At 39.3% G+C, this 23,402-nt stretch overlaps 1 protein-coding gene across 7 annotated transcripts in view; it reads right to left on the bottom strand.

Annotated features, from left to right (window-relative positions):
• LOC139213451 (RNA-binding protein Musashi homolog 2) overlaps positions 1–23,402 on the bottom strand; it is a 226,279-nt gene that overhangs the window by 194,750 nt on the left and 8,127 nt on the right. For all 7 annotated transcript variants that reach the window (XM_070844146.1, XM_070844145.1, XM_070844147.1 and 4 more), the window contains exon 5: positions 20,913–20,954. In XM_070844146.1, coding sequence (XP_070700247.1) covers positions 20,913–20,954 — 42 coding nt within the window. The remainder of the gene's footprint in view (positions 1–20,912; positions 20,955–23,402) is intronic.

The following is a 23,402-nucleotide window of genomic DNA, read 5'->3' as shown; positions in this document are numbered from 1 at the left end:
TCCATGACTTCCAGATGCGAGTCAGTCCTTTCAGATATCAGGCTCCACTATTACAGCTTACTTTAAGTTGAGGAAAAAAGATGCAGTCTGCATTTTTTTTTGTTCTGAGAAGGGTCTGTTTGAAAGGCACAATCTTATCTACATTACTAAAGCCGGCTAATGTAAATATGACACTGACAGATTCATTCTACCCAACACTACGTGCCTTCGAGCAGGAAAAGACACTCTGGGGAGAGCGCTGTACGTGGTTTCAATTGCTCCAATCTTGTTATCACTTCAAACACAAGATGGAAAGACAGGTAGCCAGCCCCAGTTCTGACCACCACCTGCCGTCCACAGACCAGACCCCCTCCTCTCCCTCCACCTCACCCTCAAAGCTGTGGAGAACTTTGCCCCGCCACCTCTCTCATCCTTCCTCTCCTCCCCATATCACGAAAAATCCCCCTCCATCTGTGAGCCTGAGGGAGAGGATACCTGTGACCAAAAGCCAGTAACATGGCAACCAAGTCAAAAGGTCTTCATGCCTGTTGCACGGCAGGGTGCTGGCATTTACTTCCCCCATCCGTTCCCTGTTTCATCCTCAAGGCCCCTAGCCCCACCCAGGAGCCTAAAAGAAATCCACTGTCCTTGCTTTCTCAGCTGCCTCCCTCTTCCCGAGTAAGGAAAACAATATTCCACAAAAGAGAGAAAGAGAACTTCCTGTCCTTTTGTCCGTTGTGCAGGCCAAAAGTACTGTTTATCGCACTCCACTGCGTGATTCCTGCTTCTACACTCTTTTTGATGCAGACGAAGATGTAAAACCCCTGTATTTGCTCTGTATTAACTTGGCTCTATACTAGCAGATGCACAGTGAGAAAATAAGACGTTGCCATTCAGGAGATCTTTTCATTTTTGAGACAAAAAGAGGTGAAAATATAAAATAAAGTTTAAAAAAGGCACGGAGTTTAGAATTGGGCCACAGGGGATGTTTCAATCTCTGTGGAAGGCCTCACAAACACTCGAAGCAGAATGCATTGTGTCAGAGCCAGTCTTTGACCAGCTGCCTGTTGCTTCACACTATGTGGGCAAGATTTCCTCCAAGGTTAGAAATGGGTCACATTCTGACTAAAGCTGTTAGAAGTTATGCTTACACAACTGAATGATTCCGACTGTTTTGTTCATTATAGCGATTATGATTTTATCTTAGTTTCAGGAAACTGCGTGGTGCTTTTGCACCTGAATGTATTTGAATGTAAGTCAGAAGTCTTGTTTTTGCTCTTAATCTCTTGCCTTTGCTGTAATCTCTATCTGTACTCTACAATAAACATGTTAATGTGTATGGGGTTGATTTGGGATGGAAAATCCATGAAGTCATAAGGTGGAGTTTATTGTCAACAATATATTCATTCAGTCTTTCTATGGTGGAAGAAATATTGCTATGGTTGCTTGGTATGTTAGTCCCTTCTACTTTTCTTAGCGACATTTTCCTCTCGCTCAAAATGACTGACAGTCACCACGCTGTGCTGTTTTCTGCATGACACGGCCGATGAGCATGGACAAGCAGAAGATCGAGTGGAGCCAATCAGAAAGACATTGTCAATCACACAGAACTGGGCAAAAGTGTTTGTCTTTAAAGGTTGTCCAAGAACAACAACAGTATAGGATATCGCTGGCCTTGTTATTTCAGCATGTATTGCGGGGCTTTACTTAATGTGATTCTGTAATAGTATGCCTCAATATTACACATTTTATGGGTATTTGATAGTTGTTTATACTGGTCTATAATTGAAAGTTAAGCACTAGTTTCAATTATTTTCTACATTAAATGTAAAAAGTTTTTTTTGTGTCTTAGTTTTTGTGTGTATGTGGAGTTAATTTAAAAAGCTGATATACTGTTAACATTTGTCACACTAAATGCCATTTAGAACTGGGTGCATTTCTGCACTGGAATTGTGAGCTCTTAAACCCAAACTAAACAGTTTGTGGGAATACTTAATACTTAATAGTGGGTCTGTTGACCACTTGCATGCAGACAATGATGTCCAGCTACACATGGTTCAATTTGTCAAGCTATCTGAGATCAGATTAACTGAGACTGTCGACTATGGAAGTGTGTCACTATGAACATTTTCTGAATAATGAAATAAATGGACTGCGTGTGTGAATTGTAATGATTTTGCAAAGCTCATTAGGTCCTTATAATGCTACATGAAGCTGCATTTGACACAAAGACTACTGCTGCTACATAATAGTGCGAACCCTTGAAATTACTTGGCTAAATCAGCCTCCCGTCCAACATAACAAAGTCCAATTTAACCCAGAGATTTAAAACCAAATTACCTCAAAATGAAAGATAATCATGACAATTCACTTTAAGGAGCCACAATGATATTTTTACATCAAGACTTAAAAAATTCAGTTTCCAACTGTCTTACACAGATCTTTTTATGCAAGTTTGTTTTATTTTCTTTCCCACTGGAGCTGCCTGCATCGCTTGCACTTTATCAATGTACTGCTTGATTATCAAGAATGGAAATACAAGAGTATGATATATGATTATCTGTGTTTAATTAGTGCAACACAGAATGGCAAGAATGCAAATCAAAAGGCAACAACATCTTGATGTCATTAAAGAGAAACGTTTGCTTGCTGCACTAAAATCATGCATCCATTCTGAATTTACATATTCAATGCAATCAGCGATGACGATGACGTGGCAAAATCTTTGTGCTACCACACCTGTTGCAATAATGCACTACTGTGATGTACAGTAAACCACGCACACTTCTTTTCACATTGGTGATTTATACTTTTTGGCTTTGCATCAGACCTTCTGGGGATTCCTCCACTGCACAATGTAGCACAGTGTCTTCAGAGAGGGAGAGGTGTTGTGCTTATAATCTTGCTTAGGGAGGTGCTAACCTTGCCATCTTGCAGGGTTCTCAGTGACAGAGGGAGAAGGACTTGCCCAGAGTGAAGGAGCCAGTGGCAAGCTCATCGATCAAAGACTGGGAAATGTCAGACGCCAAGTACAAGGCAGAGTTTTTATGCGAGCCTCACGTCTGCTAAAGCTACACCTCACAGGCAATTACAATGAACGAGAATGCTCTTTCTTAATGTACAATTAAAAGAGCAACAAGTCCAGCCAAACAATTAATCTGTGAGCACTGCATACAGACATGTGCAACCTGTTTCATACACATTTCTAATTATCACGATGCCCTCAAAAACTTGACATTCACTTGACATTTTGATATAAGCTGAACAAGTAAAATAATAGTTTTATTGCTTAGTTTTTGATTTATCTGCAATTTTTTCATTATGGCAACTTTGTTTTCCTCCCATGCTGGACTATCCCAGCTCAAGCTGACTTTTGAAGAGAATTAGGTGTATATTAGCTGATGGACATGCTGCCAGGTATTTGACTGGCAGCTTCTTAGTAACTAAGGCAAAGAATGGAATCAGGTATTAGTGCCACCAGGAATCTGTAATCCAGCAAATTTAACAAAAATGTAATGAATTGGCAAGTTATTTGAAAGAGTTTGGAATATTTCCAAATCCTCACTATATTCCAACACTGTTGTCTGCCAAAAATAAACCAATTCAGTATCAATGAGCAGAGAACAAATAAAATCAGTCAGCAACCTCAAACATCGACTTCCTCGCAAATGCATTTTTGCCTTGGAGAATTCATTCCCCTCTGTGTTGTCATCTCAAACAGAGCCGACTCTTTGGCAGTGGATTAGAGCGGCAGCAATTGGTCGATCTGTCAAGTTGTTGATCGATATCAACAGAATCATTTTGATCATCAAGAAATTGTTTCAGTCATTTCTCGAGCAAAAATGCAAAACATTTGATGGTTCCAGCTTTTGTGAAGATTTTGAGTGTTTCTTCGCCTTGTGTAACACTGAACCTAATATCTTTGGATTTTTGACAGCTTGTCAGGCAAAACAAGTAATTTAGATATGTCATTTTTCACTTGACCGACAAAGTATGTAATTAATCATTACAGTAAGTGATAAAAATAATCACTAGTTGCAGCAGTTGTGCGGATTGTTCATGACAAACTCCACCAAGCAAAGCCAAATTTGAACTATTGTTGGAAATAATTGCAAAAAATAGCCAACAACTATTGCCAAAACACCCATTTCTGTCTGCAATAATGAAAAAGGGGGGAAAAAAAATCCCTCTCAACTCTGCACCACAAACAAACTTTGATAGTATCCAAGAGAAAAAAAGAGAGTGGAGAGCACACTGATTGATTCAGAGCCTTTTTTTTACTCTGATGAAGACACAGTGGTGTTGAAACATTAGTCTGTTGGCAAAATTAAAGGCTGCAAATCAATCAGTGTGCTCCAGTCCCTTTTATTTCCCTTGGAAGTTTGCCGCTTGCTTACTGCTGGACGGTGCACAGAGAGCTCTCTTTCAACTAAACTTTGATAATGTGTTTAAGGTTAGCATGGCACAATCATTTACTCAGTGGGAGGCTGGTTGACTCACTGGACAGCAATCACCTATATAAGCAGCATGTCTTTGGCGGTGGGGCTCCATCCAATCAATCAGCTAAAGATGGAATGTAAAAGTAGGATTAGAAAGTTAGCCAGACTCTGTAACTGTGAAAATTACAATCAAAGGATTTCTCCATACCCCAGCGATTGAGACTTGAATCCACGGAACAAAAACTTGTTTATGAGGTTTAGAAATAAGGTTCAGCCATAGATGTTACAGACTTCGATAAAATGGCATTGTAATCAGCCACAATACTTTTTATAGTCATCTGAAAAATGTGTGTTTTTCTGCCCGTCCTTACTTTCTCACGGACTGACACGGTTTACCTAAAGACACCTGAAATGTTCCAGAATCTAGCAAATAATTGTGAATCCAAATGGCAAACTAATTACTCTCTCCCTGTCTGAAAAATGTACAGTACAATGTAGCAGAGGGCCACTGCAGGATGCCACTTTACGGCACAGGGAGGAAATATTCCAACCCTTCATTACCAACATAAACAGGGGGCAAAGACAGGCTATAGAGGAGAGGATAAAGGAGAAGTATTACTGGCAACAGGCTGATAAGAAAGTTGGAAAAGCAGCGACGATGAGCGAAAAAAAAAAAGACAGGGGAAGATGACAATGAGTGAGAAAGAGACAGAGGAGCTAGTCTTCTGTTCAAGCCATTGCCTTGCCTCTTCAGACACTACACTGAGGAATGCATGTATTGTTCAGTGAATCGATCCATCAGCGTACTGTATAGAACAAGGCAGAGAAACGGCACTCTAATTACAAACTATTTTGGTGCAAACATGATCTTTACAATCTGCACTAATACATCTACAGGAAGGCATCTTTCGCCACTTTGCAAGCTCTGTGCTCTTCACAGCATTTACCACAAGCAATATTGAGAAGTATAAATCGAGCATGTGAGTAAAAATTATTTAAGGAGTTTTTAAGACATTTAACAGTGGGACGCTGTTTTTGGTTTAATTTTGCTTGCCATAAGTGGCTCAGCTCAACTGTTTAATACTTTGATCCCTTCTAAATATGCAATATAAGATTTGAAAGCTTATAGTCTCATATCTGGATTTCCTTTCACATGCACTTATGGCTGAACCATTTTCATTCACAAACCCCATGTTTGTTTCTTCCTTAACAAATTAAATCAGACAAATATGCACAGTTGGCCAAATCTTGTGGAGTTGGTCAGAACCTCCGCTCGTGTCCCGTCTCCTCTCCTGCACGAAAAATATAGTTTCACCGATATTTTAACGTACCTGTATTATTGATAAGTCTGACTTGTAGCTTTGGTTGTGTGGCATGCTCCATCTTCTCCTGGGGTTTACTTTAACAACACGTGCACATCCCTGCTCCTTTAGCTCATGTACAGTTCAGTTACAGATCCTGTGCCAATCTGGAAAGCTCAAAATGTTCTTTGACTCTTTGAATGAATAAATGAATGAATGTGTCTTAAAGTGTAAAGCTTAAAGTAATGCGGAGCCTTTTTTATGCCTCCGTGCCTATGTTATTGCGGGCTCTTTTTTTTTTTTGCTAATGTGTTAGCCTGTGGCTAACACGTCTCTTCACTAAAGTGAGATGAGCCCAGCTTTAAAAGGTGCAGCTGAAACCACTCCAGGCTGGACACACATAATTTCTGTCAGTGGGTGCCATATTGTAATCAAACAATGTTAGGTCTGACAAAGAATTTGGAGAAAGAGGGGAGTGTAATGAAGGCCGAACTCAATGGCAGCACATTTACAGCTGTAATTTAAATAGCAGAGATATTCTATTAGAACCCCAACAAGCCGCTAATTTTATGAGGCACAGCCCTCCTGAGCTGAATGATGTCATTTGAATATGCTGTCAGTTTAAATGTGGCCTTCTGGGACGGGAATATGGTCAGTGACATTTAATTGGAGGATAGAAAAAGTTATGGCAGCAACAGAGAGACAAAAGGGAGAGGGGGATTTTCTGTGATGACCTCACGTTTTTCAAAGAGATAATTAAAAGATGATAAACTTGGATTAGAGAGGCCATTTTGTCTGTGTTCTTCTCTTTCTGGTCCTGCCGTCTTTGAGAAATATGTCTCTAAATTTAGCATCAGATTTATCAAGTAGAGGCAATCCAGGGAAAAGAGGGACTTGGGAATAGAGAGCAAAAGAAAGAGACAAGGTTGAAAGGTATCTAAAAGACAGGTGCAGCAGACAAAAAGATTGAGGGTAGTGGAGGGGGGTGGGGGGGGGAAGTGGCATTGTCTGTGAGATCCTGTCCATCACTTGCCACTTTTAGAATGAAAATACATCTCCACTAATATCCGCCCCGCACACACACACACACACACACACACACACACGCACACACTCCAGCAAGACACATGAGGAGAAAAAGATGTGAATTTCAATTAAGCAGGTAAGGAAATTAAACTAGTGTTACAGTTATAAAGTCAACCAAGCAGATAAAGACTCCAATACTGCAAAGAGGATGGATAGATGAGACAGACACAAAGAAATACTGATTCTCACACAGACACACACACACGCATACACACAGACAAACACAAATATGCTACGCCCAACAGAAAGCCAGACAGAGAACAGAATGAAGGTCAAAAGAGGTCAGGTGTAAAACTCCTCTGCTCTTAATTTTCTAAATTTCCACTTTCTGTCTACTTACTGTCCACTCTGTGCAATGAAATGGGGGGCCTCATTAAGTGGTGCCACATATAATTACCAATAACGTTAATGAATTCTTTGCCACTACTTTTAATGCATTCATACGTGCTAGTGTTTGCTGTATTTAACCACCAGTGGAGGTCCTGTCTACTTTATGCAAATTAAGAGCCTCACAGAACGTGACTTTGCCACCTTCCAAATTTCTGTCTTCTTACGAACAAACTTTTACTCGAGCCAACTAAGTTTTTAAACCAAAATATCACTTCTTTCTTGGTTGAGTTATCTTCAGACGTTTACCGTTTTCTCAGTGGACGGTTAAGGTCAAAAGAGAGAACGCTACTGGACAAGGCACCGTGTTTGTCTCATTTTAAAATTGCGGCCAACACAAGTTGGTTTACCGACTACTGCCATTCAAAGGCTAACTACAAGTTGACTTTTAGTGGCAAAGAACTGCATCCAATGTAAAGTGTTTTTACTGCTCTGGCTAGTCTGCCCTGCCTGCTCTTCATTGCCGTCTTCCATTTGCAATTAATAGAATCTTGTCATTCACCACTCCGTTTCACTGGTGGATGTAAATTCAGCCCCTCTCCTCTCCTCTCCTCTCCTCTCCTCTCCTCTCCTCTCCTCTCCTCTCCTCTCCTCTGAACTCACTGAAATTGTCCTTGTTTAGATGCAAGATTTACATGGGATGCAAATTCTCAAAAGAGCAAATACACCTGCCTGCCAGGTCTCAGACAAAGACTTTGTGTGGTGTTGAGCCAGTAAGCGCTCTGCCACATTGTCTTGGCATAAATCACTCAATGTCACAGCAATAGTTGCAGCTTTGTGTTTCTGAAGTTAAAGAATTCTTTGGCTGCACGTGGTGCGTGCTGGCATGCATGTTCATGCAAATTCAATATTCATTCCGTGGATGAAGTCCAAATGAATACTAAACACCTTCTCGATTGAGATTCATCTGAGGTTGGTGTTTATTCATTTACCAATATACATCTGTTCAATATTACATGGGAGATTAACTAGTTCCATATGAAGGATTTATCTGAGTGGAGAGTCATCATGCACCTGTACTCCCTAATGACGTATGTAAGGGTTTCCCCTCTTAGTCAATTAGTCAACTAAGTGCTTGTTACAGCCTCATCCACTGAGGTATTTTTATTCACGTATTCTTTTAAATATATTTTCCTATGTGCATTAGTCCTACGCTATACAGTCTCTCTGGGTTCAAAATTCATTTACAGATTATTTAATTGTGTGTAATCAATAAAACATTTAATTTTACCGTCTATCAGTTCATTCGCGTCTCACCACATTTCATACTGTGCATATATGGATTAATATGTTGTAAATGCCTGTATTCATTTGACTAAAGTTAATGAGGAAAGAAAGTGAAAATAATTTGGAGCAATATAAATGCAAAGCGAGCAGAAGGTCAAAGTTGGACTAATTAAAAGTGCTATAAAATTGTCTTGTGCTATAAAATTGCTGCATCTAGCTATCAATTAGAAATCACAAAATGGTCTTAGGCGGTAGCAGCAAGGAAATGAATGTGTCAACACTTTTCATTATTGTACGATAACACGGAAGAAAATTAAGTCACAAAATAACTGCTACAAGCTGGACTTGACCTGCTTATGCATTAGCTCCGTTTGATTATTTCACATTCTCCACTACTTTGCAGCAGCAACACAGAGAGAGGAGGCTTTTTTTTTTCTTTTTTTTTTTTTTAATTCTTTGTGGAGCTGTTTTTGTATTTTTCTGACAGAGTGTCACAAGGGGTCTTCTTTTAATGAATCAAGGTAAAAGCACAGGGAGTGGTGTAAATTCATGGTGCTTCCCACATGTGTCGTGCGTGCGAACACATTTTTGGTAATTTTGCAGCGGCACACCTGTGGTGCAATTGCAAATGGGTTTGGAGTAGAAGGAATAAATTACCAGTAGATGTGGTCAGGCCTGGTGTCAATCACAGTCAATTAAATTAGGCCCTCTCATTCCCTTTAAAAGCAATGAGCTCCCCCACCATGTGGCAAAGACAGTTTCACCATAAATGAAAGTCCAAACTGGCTGCCCTATAAAACCTCCTGAACAGAGGAAAACTGTTAAGGTCTATGGAGGTGCAGAGTCATAAATGGCAAGACATTGAAAATGTGCTGCCAAGACGTATGATATCCAATTTAAATTTGAATTAGTTTTACTGGAATTATTGAAATCTGGCAATTGGCACAATAAATCAAATCTGTGAACAGCCAACCTTGACACTGACACTTAGCTCAGAATACTTTCTGAGAATGGATAAATGTGTAGTAATTACTTCAGTTATGTGTTGGCTTCAATTAAAAAGGGAGCATTGTTTTAGCCCTATATATAACAGCAGTAAAAAAAAAAAAAGGTTAATAAACAGTGGCAAGGATTCATGGGCAGTAGAGCAGTGTTTTCACACGGAAAGAAACTGAGTTGGATGAGAAGGCCACTGACTCAAAAACATCCTGAACTGCATCAACAAGTGTTGCGATGTGTGCGTCGAGGTTCTGGATTATCGTGTAATTGTTTGCACAAATTTGTGACAGTGCTAATTATCTCCACAGAATACCAAACAGTATCTAGCTATGGGTTTATTCTATTATTGTGAAAAATGTATAAAGACATGTTGTCTGTCTATAATCACCACTGACATTAATAATTGCATAAAACAATAACTACATGCCTGTTCTGCACTTACTCCCGTTGATTTTGCAACTGCAGGACAAAGTAGCCGTTTAATTTTTTAACAGGAAAAAAAAAATAAAACTGCCACAAAAATTATTGCTTTTGTTACAAGGTCCATTTTGTTATTTGCAGCCAAAGCACTCAAGTATAAAAAGTCATATTTGTGACTTCTAAGCTCGGAGCTACAGGAGTTTACTAAGGTAACAACATCACTCAGGAGACGGTTTCATTAAGCATGAAAAACATTCATTTTGACTATTACACATGGCTGTAAAAGTCAGTACTAGAATTTAGTTACACATCAAAATGATTTAGATACACAAAATAAAATGATCATTTTTCATAAGTGTCCACCCTCTCCTTCACTTGGTGTTTATCATGCCCTCAAGCTTTGCATGCATGGTGTAGATTTGGTGAATCTTTTTTTTTTTTTTTTACAAACTCACTGTTTAAAGACAAACAATCCATTATTTTTCTGCATAACAAAAACACTCATTTTGTAGCGACATCTGTATGTTTCCCCACTGCTGCCAGTTTGCGTTTACATCTGAATTCTTTTTCGGAGTTGAATTAAATGCAAAATCTAATATCTAGGATGCGCACATAAACAGACAAATACAAATTATGGTTAGCCCGCATGCAAACACAACACAAATTCATCCAGATGATAAAATATGATGTGGCTGACATTGCCTCCAATGAAAAATTATTGTCATGAGCCAACATGTCAGCAGTATAATCATGAATGATGTGCGGAAGAGAAAGGTCACAGCTGAGGACCGAGGCATTATGTAGAGGAACAGCTAAGCTCTTTAGCGCCCTGACTTCTTAGATGCTGTGATTCAGCAGTGAAGACTTGGTGTCTTAAATATTCATATGTTTATTCGCTTTCTGATCAGGCAATGTGGCACATTTGCAACATGCTTTCCTATAAAAACAAACGTGATTTCAACAAAGAACAGGTGATAACAAAAAGTCATCAATTATATTCCATCTCCATTTAGGTTGAAAAATTGCACATTATTATGGACGTGAATGACAGGCCGCACTGCATGTGACTGCAGAGTAAAAGCAGTTGAGAGTCTCCATCGGAATTGTGGACCAGCATGTCTGCCATGCTTTGTTATACCTAAACCCTCAGATTTTATCTACTTCTTCCTATTACTAACAATACCATGTAGATTTTCTGCCACTGGAGGCGTTTGGGAGCTTTTAAGCAGTGCCTGGGCAAAGAACAAGCATAATAGGTGGCTTTCAGTGGCCCAGGCAGAAATCACAGACATACAATATGAGGATATGGACTGAATGGTGGGTCTATGATTCTTATCATAAGCAATTTGGCCCCCTGCATTAGAACTACTACTTACTTACGATACTTAACATATGTTACGTTGTCTTATGTTAATACTCTTAAAACACTCATTCCTATCGACCCTTTTTATCTTTTATCAAGACTCATCTGCTGGAGTGACACATATTGCCGATAATTTTGGCGTATTTTAATTAAACAACAAAGAATCAATGTTCTAATTGCTCTCAGCTAAAAACATAATATTTATCCATCAGAGTGACAACAGATACACCACAGTCACCTTCCAAGTAAGATATTTTGGGGTGTAACACAAAGAAAACACATCACACTGCTGCTGAGAGTGACAAGTAAAATAATAGCGCACGTTCTGAAATATGTAATTACAGCATAGAATGTATTTCCGTTTGCTGCTTGTTATTTTTTGTCTATCCAGTCCTGTTTGGTTACTATTAGTGTTGTGCTACTGACTGTGCAAGAGCAGTGACTATCTAACCACATTACACTGTTTTGTTTTGTTTTTTTGCAAATCCTGATCCTAGATCAGTAAAAGTGACATCACCACAGTAAGTGCAACAAAATAATCACATGATCCAAGCAATGCATTTTTTTTTAACTCATTAAAAAATGATGTAATGTTGCAACTACTTTAAAGCCTCATTATCGATACATTGACATGTTGCACCCAAAGCAGCTGAACCAGAAAAAAGGTAACAAAATATATTGGCCATTGCTATTAATCATACTACCAACAAAGGCACAACCAACGACCTGACAGGCTTGTCTAGGTGAAAGAATATAATTCTTAATCTGAGAGGCTGGTGTCCCAGAAAAAAAAAAAAAAAAAAACAGGGCAGCACATAAAAACTACAGAGCATGAACTGTCACACAACGTCAATGTGAGAAAGAGCAATCTGGCCTGTGAGACTTCCAATATCTTACTCTCCAATGACAACTGGATCCAATCATGGCAAAACATTTCAGTCAACCGGTCAAGCAATCTTCCAATCAGACAGACACGCCCAACACAAAATGATCACACTTTATAACCATGAATAGATCATGGTTTCTCTATGTGTAAAACCTCTGTCTTGGGGTTGATGGAGTAAAAGACACCTTATAAGCAAAAGACACCTTACAAGATACAACATATTTAACCACATGAGCGTCTTAACAAAAGGAGACATTGCCCAAACACACTCTAGTTCTCTATGAAGGCCAAACTTAACAGTAACAGTAACTATTTATGTCTTCTAAGTGCACATACATTGTTTGTGCATTTTATTTTGCATAATTATGGTCAGCTTTATACGACTAGAGCAGTGCCCCTTCAAAATGTGCCTGTTCAGAACCGACTGATTGCTTGGCCTCTGGTAATGCTGTTTGCAGCTTTTCCTTTTTTTTTTTTTTTACACACGTAGTCATTGCTAACAGCTAGCTATTTGGGACCAGGCTATTTCCAGAAACAAAAGCAATTCTGAAAGTGACATCTCTGATAGAAATGTTCCAGATGTTCGTCTGTTCTTGAACGCGCTGTAGCGAGCTGTTCCCAGCATGCCGTTTGGCAGTGTAACAGTTAATAAGGGTCCCCTCCAAAGACACTACAGTGTCCGTTTCTGAAAGTAGTAATACACTACTAATGAATACGTCCAGTAGATCCCAAGAGATCGCAATCAAAGCTGCACCTCCTTGGGTCCCTTCCTTGGCAATACACCCACCAAGTGTGAAGTCGATTGGAATAATGGTCGGCAAGAAAATTTAAGGACAGTCATACATACATGAATAAAAAAAAACAGACACCTTCCACCTTAGCTAGACATTACACTTATACTACACATTTCATATGCTGGTTTAGTAATTTGCATCTGGTTTGCAGTATGTGAAGCTTCCACATTACAAAACATATAGTGAGGATATAATCTTGGATGTAATCTGCACAGACAGAATCCATGAACACTATTTTCTTCACAAAAGATACAACTTGTACTTTGGTGTATATATTGTATGACTCGTCTGTGATTTTGCTTTTTTTTAAGAGATACTAGTACTGTGTGTGTGTGTATATATATATATATATATATATATATATAAAAAAACTGTATGCCGGCTGGTAATAATTGCACACCTTTTGACACACCTGAGCCTCTCGCCACAGATGGCATATTTCACTCTTTGTTGTACAAATCCCAGACTGCGTGTTTGAAAGCAGAAACACAGGGGTGAAGGTGGTGAGAGGTAATGAGAAGTCAAAAGTGGACAGCAACGTGGTGTGTCTGACAACACAGTGGGACTCATCATCCTGATTAAGCTAGATGTCCCTTTTTTAAAAAAAAATTATTTCCAGTATTTCGTTTAAACGCAATCACAAAAAGGTCATGGTTAAAAAATTAGAAATGCATTCCTCATCGGCATCTCGAACTGCCAAAGCCACTCCCTGTAGTGATGACTTTGAAAGTTAAGTGCCTCTCCGCTTCATTCACAATCTTAGCTTTTCCCATTGGTTGGGCGGAGACTAAAGAAGATTGGACAAAGATGTTCATATCATGAAAAAGCTGAACACGGCTGGCTAATCCACCTGTCACATCATCGCAGTGCTCTAATACAGAACAGTGTTACGGCTGCGGAGGGCCCAAGGTCACAGTCACTTTTGGTTTGTGCTGACCAAAGCCACTTTGACTGACAGTGACATTGTTCTGATGAGAGACCACTAGAAAACCAAACACTCATATTTGATTACTGTAGACCTGCAGTCAGCCTTTTTTAACTTCACAGTAACTAGGATAACACACAGACACAAACACAATATTACAAAAAAAAAATTCATTTACTAGTAAAGTATTTGAGGAAAAACACAGGCATGCTATTTCTACAGTGAATGAATCACTTTTTCTTGGGTCCTTTCTAAATGTCTCAAGGCCTGCTATTTCCCAGGGACTGCACGCAAAGTCAAAAGCCTTTTTTTTTAACTGATAACAATTGACTTTATTTTTGGTCATTTCAATAAGGTTCAGGAATAACGCAAAATAAGACTGATATAAGACAGCCCAGTGATCTGGCCTACTTAGCACACATTTATCATGTGTTTTTTTGTGTCTGCTTGTGTTGTTTGTATTTCTGTGTGTACGTGTGTGTGCGTATGCACAGAGGCTTTGATAAGAGGTCTCCACTATACCTCTTACGCTGGAGGACCATGCCCTCCTCTCCTCTCCTCTCCTCTCTATCCTGGCTAGCAGGCTGTCCTCATTACTGTCAGTCAGCATCAGGTTTAGCAGTGCCAGGCTCCTGCACAGCCCTCTGTCCTCTCTGCCCTGCCAGCACTAGCCTGCCTGACTGCTGCCATTGGTAAGCATTGTAAGAACCCCTCAATCCCCTAGAAAACCTAATTACTCTCCACCCGCAACCAAGGAGACCGGAGCAGAGAAAGAGGGGGGTTGAGGAAAGAAGAATCACACAAATGTACACTCCATTTATAAGCACTCCGGCAATTATACAAACAAAAGAAATGTGTGTTCATATTATATCTGCAGTAAAAAAAAGTAATTACACTGGCATTTGCATTTACACATCATTTATCTTCCCATTGAAGCATAAACATTGGCGGAAAGCACAAGACACATTTAGAAAGTGTGAAACACAAAAAAACATGCATGAATCAAACTGAGCATCGCTTTGACTACCCGTTAACTGGGTCACTCAGTTGGTGATTGTGTCTGACCACCAAACAAACAGTCATTCATATGTCTCTGGCCCCATTTTCATCTGGAGCAGTTCCACAGAGGCCACTGAAAGCAAAGGAGCTGACGGGTCAGGGATTTAAACCCATCTCCAGCTTCGGAACAGTAGCCATTACCACAAGGGGGGGAAACAACTCCTTGTGTCATCCTCCATCTAAAGGAGGGTTTATTTAAGTTGGCTGCACATCTGGTTTTTTCAGGGGTGAGAGGAGAGTGAGTGACAGCGAAGAATTCTCATCAACTCGCTTGTCACTTTTCCGTCGTCTCCCATCTGACTCTTGGTTTCAGTGAAACGTCAGTGCATTTAGTGTCAGTTGTAAAAACCCATTTCAAAAGTGCATTTATTTTGAGGAATAAAAGGAAATATCCTTTCTGTTGGACATCTCGGTCGCTCATTGGGATAAGATTCGCGCCATATGCCTTGAAATGCAACGTCAGGTTCCAATAATAGCCTGCAAAACCTACATACGGTTCCTTCTCTGCCGTCCACTCTGCCTCCTATCTGCACAGTAGAAATGCCTTGAAATAAGAAATGTCTAATAAGAAATAATCTTTCAAATAATAAATATTTGGGAGGGTTCATTGTCATAAACTGTAACGCGGAACAAAGAAATTGATAAGGCATTCTGTTCTACATTCAAGACTTTTGTCCTTGAATTTTCTTTCAGACTCGTGCAGCTGTGCAGATCTGAGTTGGAACGGGTAAGCTGGTGCTTTTAATAAACTCACAGGGACATTCAAAGGGGCTGGCAGCTACAGAGGTTTCATTTTCCCAGCAGTGAGCTGTGTCATTTAAAATAAGGATCATTTTGAGAATGGGAATATCATAATGCTAAATCTAGATCAAATAACTGAGCAAGGTGTAAGACTGGATTTACAAGGCCTTATAATCCTAAAAGACTAAAAAAAAAAAAAAAGCACAGAAAAAGGTAGAGAGGGATAGACAGAGTAAGGGAGAATGAGAGAGTGAGAGATGAAGTAAAGGAGAATAATGAAAGAAGACAACATGTGCAAGTTTGTTTTGGAGAACCTAAAGCGTTGCGCAGTTGTGCAGGTGAGGACTGCGGACAAGTGGAGGACTTGGGAGCACTGGTCAATTTACCAAATGCAAAACATCAGTGTAACATGGAAGGAGAGAAAGGAAAAAGTCAAAAGGGACAAAGTGAAATGCAGACAGACAGGTAGACAGATAGTGGGACAAAGAGAGCTCCACCTGCCAGGGATACTAACAGTAGGCCATGAGCAGGGAAGTCACAGCTGTCACTGGTTGGAGTAGAATGTAGGTGCTTTGATGGTATTTGACTGATAGCCCAGAATTACCTCAACCAATGTATCAGCACAGTTCGCCTTCCTCCTCACTGACATTAATGCAAGCAGTTTAATACCAGAAGTTTCTGGAAAGAAAACTGTCATTGCAAACAAAATAAACAGAATTTCACAATTGTGTTGTCACAACTGCTTCGGTGCAGCAAACATCTATTTGTGCACAGATACAGGCTTCTGTCTGCTTCCCAAAGACTGCCAGAGACACAGTGGCAACCTGTTCAGGATGGCTTACATGGCAAATCCCTTTATGAGGTGCAAGGAAAAGAGTTACGCCCATTGCTCTGTAAATGGTGGCTGCTCCTTCTTTTCATTTCCATAACAAGCCATCAGAACTCATCTCCCACTGAAGTGGCCACAGTCCCACTGGCAATTAAAATCATGCTGGGACATGCCACGGTTGTGTGCGACTCCACTGTGGGAAACAAAAGCAGCGGCGGCAGCGGTAATGACGCCAATAGTTGAGTGGTAAATCTCGAGCAATGTCGGCGGAAACCGTCGCTTTGATTTCTCCAGGAGCCTGAGAGCAGGCCTCGTTTACATCTTTCAGTAGGAACCTTACTAGAAAATATCAAACAAGGAGACAGCAAGAAACAGCATCATCTCATCTCCGTCTTCTTTACCACTTTCTATACACAAGCCACGATACTAAAAAGGCATGTGGGTTTTTTTGAAAAATCGTCAGTATCTCAACAGGTTCGAAATATATACAGGAAAAAAAAAAGGGAATTGGGGCTTGAAAAACACAGTTGGATCATTTTGGTGTAGAAACTAGAATATTTTTATGTGACACAGGGTCTGGCTTGAGTTGAAAATAGCTTAAAATGTTTGACTGCTGAGGCCTCAGGTTAGCTTATTTTTACACAGAATGAGGACTGCCCTGATTTTGACCCATATTTCTTAAAGTGTAGAGGAAGGCTTCCCTTTACAGACACTATGGACAGGAGAAATGGTTGCAGCAACCAATAACTCTTTAAATATATATTATATAGATACTGTATTAAGATAGATTTGAAAATATATTAAAATCTCCTTTACAAATCAAGATTGGACCAAACTATAGAAACTGTGCACCCAAAAACAACTGTGTCCTGAGTTTTCCCACGAGTCCCCACCTCACCAACGAAAAGAGCCCTTCCATTAACATCAAAGGAAAAGATTACATGTTTTTCAAATGTAATATTGATTTAATAAAGCTTAAGTGGAGACTAGCACCAGCGCTACATCACACAGCAATGGTCACATATTTAATGAGCAAGGCAAGTGTTTAAACTGTCACTGAGCATCTACAGTGATAATGGGATGAGATGCACTAGGATCTGTCTGAACCAGCTCAAAGGGTGATTGACTAACTGATCACATCTTCATTTGCCTCACAGTTATTAATCACAGCAGTATATTGCAATCTCAGCTAACCTTTTAACACTTAGGTGCTTATGGCATCCGCTAAACAATTTCCTGGGGGTAACCCCCGACATGTCATTTAGTGAAACTATGGCAAAAAAATAAACTGTGATAAATACATTTTGTTCTTCATATTTGTATTCATATCCATAGCTTTCAGAAATAAGTTCCAATAAAATCAACTACTAACAGAATGGATCAGCTCACGGCTTGTTGTGAGACTAAATGTTGAGATGTTGACAGCAAACATTTATAAGTCCAGGCATTCTAAAGCTACTTTTAGCTGCCTATCTAATAAAGCCATGGCTAACCCCAGCCAGAATGAATAGGCTGTGAGGACACGAGGCATAAATGAATGCGCATAAAGCACTTTGCATCACATCATCATTGTTTAATCCTTTCATTCTCATCTGTCAATCATCGGCAGATGAAACCTAATCCCTGAATATTTGTGGACTAGTCTGCATTGATACCTTTGACATGACTTGTAAGCACCGCCTGTATTTCTAACACAAAATGTTCACTTTTAAGCCTTAAGATAAGCTTTAGTTGTGTGACATTATTCATTAGTTGTGCGGGTGTCATTTGGCATTTCTTTCGTATGTTTTCTGTGATTAACAGGACCTGTGATTATCTACACTGTATGCCCTTTATTCTAGTGCAGATGGTCACAGAAAATATAGATTACTAAAATCAAATGTATACAAGATTGTGATGTGCAAAGGGACAAAGCAGAGGTAATCCGTTCTGTGACGGATTTGTCATACAAGAGCATATTCATGTCTTATCATGACAGTAACCTGGGTGCAATACTGGCCTTCACAACACACACGTTTCACTTTGAAAGAATTGTACAGACCTATACAACTCCTATAAGCAAGCTGACTTTGTCATACATATCAAATTATATTTAAATTAATGATTGCAAGGGTGTCAGCCTTATGATCATTTCCCTTCCATCAGTTTCTGACTGTCTCTTTACAATGGAAGTGTCCGTGTTTTGGGGCAGTGTCAGTTATGCCTGCTGATACAAGTTGTTTTTCCTGTGATCCTGTCATCCCGGTGCAAACACCTTCGGTTGTTTACAGTGAAACGTCCTCTGTGTTCACCTTCACTTCCTGTCTGTTTTCAGCATTACTCTACGTGCTGTACATACTGTATAGTTTAACCATACTGCAGCATTCAGCAGCGGGAGGTCATTGGCAGGGTTACTTGTGAGGTCATTGTTAGCCGTGAGAAAATTAACGCTGATTGGTCTCGTCACGACTGGCTCCTCGAAGCCCGTGCCACTGGAGGCACCTGCCAAGGCGAGCTTCTTTAAACAAGAGCGAAGCCTATTCAACAGCTGCATAAGCAGCCGGGCAGGCAGACAGTGGAGGGGAAAGAGGGACAAAAGAAAGCAAATGCAAAACAGTGAGGACTTTCTAAATGGGAACCTCAGAATGGGACTTCTTTTAAAAAGGTCTTAAATCAATTGAACAGAAAGTACAAACCCATGCAATGTTAATCTATCTGGCCTAATCCCATTGCTTTAAGATCCTTTATAATCCACATTCAATACGACCATTTTTCCTCACTAACAAGCTTGCCCTATAGCCATTTTATAAATCATTGGTACTGGGCTTTTACAGTGCCACAAATTCTGTTATGGTGTCAGTACTTTGCTAAGTTATGAATCACGCAAGAAAGGCAGAATGACAAATATGTTAAAGACCTGTAGAAGAGCTCAAAATATTGTACTTCCTTCTGTGAGTCATTGCTAAAAAAGTACAACACCGTTGTAAAAAAACATCAACAATATACACGGTAAGAAGGAGATTTTATTTTTGTTCATTTGAAAATTGGAAGCATCATCAAACATCTGAGCTGTTTTATTGCACCTTTGACTTTTATGAGAAAGGCCCAGAACAGAGGAAGTTAAAGTGATATATTTGCTATGTAAGAAAATGTGGAGAAACTAGTAGTTTCTCAACCATATGCCAATATTCTTAAGTCACCATGTGCTCTGGCTTTGAAAGCCTGCACTGCCAATTCCTCATTTGAAACCTGACCAACTCTTTAACAATGCCTCTCTCTGATCCAGTGGGAAGGAGAAAATCTATTATCGATTTCCACCTGGTTTAGGTGGAAAAAGCCCTGATAGCGATGTTGAATAGCACTACACTGTACTGTGCTATAGCCTGCACATTAAACGCTGGGGGATGGTGTGAGAGGGCATGTCAACAAAGCCCTTGACTACGCCACAGCACCATCTGCACATGCTGAATATTTAATTGTCAATAGAACTGCTCAAGACCAGTAATCAAGAAAAGGAAAAGATAATACGCATTATGAGGAGCTCGTACAACATTTCCTGTGTGATTGGAGTTTGGCTTATTTTTCAAATCACCCATTCTTTCAATGCTAATTGTGACAATTTCTACATGTGTGCACCACAATTACACGATTTCTACATCACTTATGTCATTCAATCCCATTCAACTCCAAACGCTACAGGAAACAACTCAATAGACTTATAATTCAGCCAGTAAATGTAATTCATCACTTTCACTGAGAAGTCACCAATCATTTCTTGCAAATTCAGTCAGGCTAATACTGGGCTATTCACTTAAAAAAAAACTAACTCTTGCCATTTTACATTAATGTGCACCTTCAAAAACAGCACAACACAGGTGGATCTTCATTCCACTTCCTAATTTTCAGATTTCCACTTTTCCACACCAGAATAAAGCTTTAAACCGACAGAGAACGTTCTGTGCAGATACATTAGAGCCCGTCTCCTGTCAGTCTCAAGTCCCCCAAGCCAAACGATGAGCCACCAAAGCAAGATAGTTTCACCACATACAATCTGTTGCACTAAACAGACAATAAAACTAGATTTTATACTGTTGTAGTCTAAAATTGGCACCTCTGCTCCCATGGAGCTACATTGCAATAATAAGAGTTCATGTCAAAGCATTTGACATTAAAAACAACTATGATGAGGGATGAAATGCACATATAGCCAAAAAAAACAATGATGTAGACATAAAACAGGGAGGTAAAACAAAAAAACAGCATAACCTCAATCATGCTAAAAATTTCATTTAAGTGTAATATATCCAACTTTAATTGCTTTGGTGAAACAGCAAGGACAAGGTGAGAACAACTGAGTCACACAAGGTATTTCTCTACAATGACAAACAGACAACCACTGCCTCTTTGTATCTGCTGTGTGAGCACACAAAATTAGGTAAGCTAGTGACGAGACATAATCGTTTTCTTTGAGCAGGGTTAGTGATCAATTCATTCTTACCTTAGGCTGGGCGCGACGGGGAAAGGCAACCTTAGGATCAATCTGGGAATGAGAAACGAACAGTTAAAAATGTTGTTAAAGGAAAAGCTGTCACATTTTAAAAAGGTAATGAACAGTATTTTAACAGCAGTTATACATATTGGAAACTTAAATGCAATAAAATCTGCTATTTTCAACTCACAATGATAACAATTTATCCGAGCCATTGAGATTTACAAAAGCTGCATAATGAGCCTGTGGTGATACAGTCTGCTTTTTGAGAAGCATTTTCAGAAACTAAAGCCGCATTCGAGAGCTGTCAAAATCATTGCAATTACAAATTAAGTGCACATGAATGACCCAACAAAAGTGGCAATAAGAACAGGACAAGGAGGAATTTTAACACAATGAGTCTGCTTTATCAGACCTGACTTTTGTCAAATCACATCTTTTTTTTTTCCTCCCACTCTGCCCCCCTCTAAGATAAGTCTGTGCCATTGTTATTATGGGTAGTTTAACAGTTTACAGCCTTTTCTATGATACACACGCTGATAACTTGAAAGCAAATAAAGCAACTGGTAGAAAATGTGATGTATTAATGAAGTCGTGTTATGTAGTTAAGGCTAGTAAATCAATTCATAATTCAGTGTACGTTCCTGGTGAACAGTTCATTTGTAAATGACCATTTCATGCACTATGCAATTACTTTATTAGTCCATACATTAATTGCTACTGACTGACATGGACTATTATTAATCATACTGGTGCTGAGATTTAGCGAGTAAATGCTTTGATTTTGAGTTAAGTTTGTCAGGACTGTCACTGGGGAGACCCTTAGTTTAAAAACACACCTTGAATGTGGACTAATGACGGTACAAAATTTATAAGGATTATTAGGATTTTAAGACAGTTGGCCAATATAACTGACCTCATTACTTACTGTGGCAAATTATCTACAATTGATGGCGCTCAATGACACATTCTAGGCACAACACTCATTGCGTTGGGCAATGCACGCTAGGAAACCACATATGAATTACTGCTAATTACTGTGTGCAGATTTGTCTCAAGATCAAACTATCGGTGCTACCAAATTATCTTCTGGTGCTGCCAACTGATATATATTAAAAAGGAACCACAAATGCATTAAAAAAAGCAAAAGAAATAAAGTTAGTGTGGAGGCCAGCCACACCATCATTCTGCTGGTTCTGGTTGCACGCAGGCTTGCTTTTATTTTAGGCAGGATTCGCTGATTGAATATGACAGGGAGAAAATGAGAGTCTGAGGCCGGTGACGCCTCCAGATATTGCCAAATAACCAGGAGGATGCGTCAGATCAGCCTGTTTCTCCATCTTGTGCTTGTTATCTCATTAGCTTCATTTTCATCATTAATTTCGTTGGTATGAAGGTATGTGGTGGGGGGTCTCATCAAACTTGCACTTTCATTGAGGAACTATCTCAAACAGCAATGTTGCCTGGATACTAATGAATTTGAAAAAGAATTTTGCCATAAAATGAGCAGATACAATTCGCTCTTTGCCATAATATTGAAAAATCATTTTCATGTTGTGCCATATTTTGGCGTATGTTAAACTGAAATATTTAATAGAAAAGCGACTCCCTCAACACAGATGGATTTATTTAAGAAAATTATATCTCTTCCTGCTGAGAAAAACAATGGAAATAAAATGAGTCAAGGAACACAGGAATAAAGCACACCATCTGCACAGATCAATTAAGCCAATGAAACCGACTACATTTTAATGTGTTTGAAGGGAAACCATGATGTGCAATGTCATTGTCATCTTTTCTGTCAGTCTCAGTTATTACCGTTATCTTTCTAAATCAGGTCAAAATGAGAAATGAATTCAATAACACCTGCGTATGGCAACCCTGATTGTAATGAATTTCATTTAAAGATTTGTTTTAGCACTTAGCCCCAGGCATAACCAATTCAAACTCAATTATTGTGCGCCCTATTTGAGCAAAGACAACACATCACGCTTTGAATACGAAAGCCCCGTACTTGGTAATGTATCTTACTTTTTAAGCCTATACAAAACATATCACACCTCATTTCGTCACACTGCATAAACTAATTGTTTTTCCTGTCCTGCTGAGATTTTCTATTCACTATGAAGCTTCCTGTTTGAACATGCACAAGAGAGCACTTAAACACAGCAGCAACAGAGGTCATGTAGTTTTCTGTCGGTTTAAAATATTACAATTATCAAAAAGATACAATTATATACACAGAATTGTGTTAAAAATGAGGCTATGATACTGCATATTGTTTAAATCGTACTCAGAGCAATGCAACCAAATTAAGCAATGAGGACTTACTAACCAATCCTTCTGAGAAATGCTGTAGCAGCACCTTTTTAGGTCACAACTTATGATGAATGACTCCTTTGAGAGATTTGAAATTATGAGGAGAGGAGATGCAGCAATTGTTTCCCTTCGGTTTATACATTCATGTGCATGAGATTTTTATGTAGAGAGTGTATTAAG

Source organism: Pempheris klunzingeri, chromosome 14 (assembly GCF_042242105.1).
Source record: "Pempheris klunzingeri isolate RE-2024b chromosome 14, fPemKlu1.hap1, whole genome shotgun sequence".
Classification (NCBI taxonomy): Eukaryota; Metazoa; Chordata; class Actinopteri; order Acropomatiformes; family Pempheridae; genus Pempheris; species Pempheris klunzingeri.
This window is presented reverse-complemented; position numbering and strand designations above follow the sequence as displayed.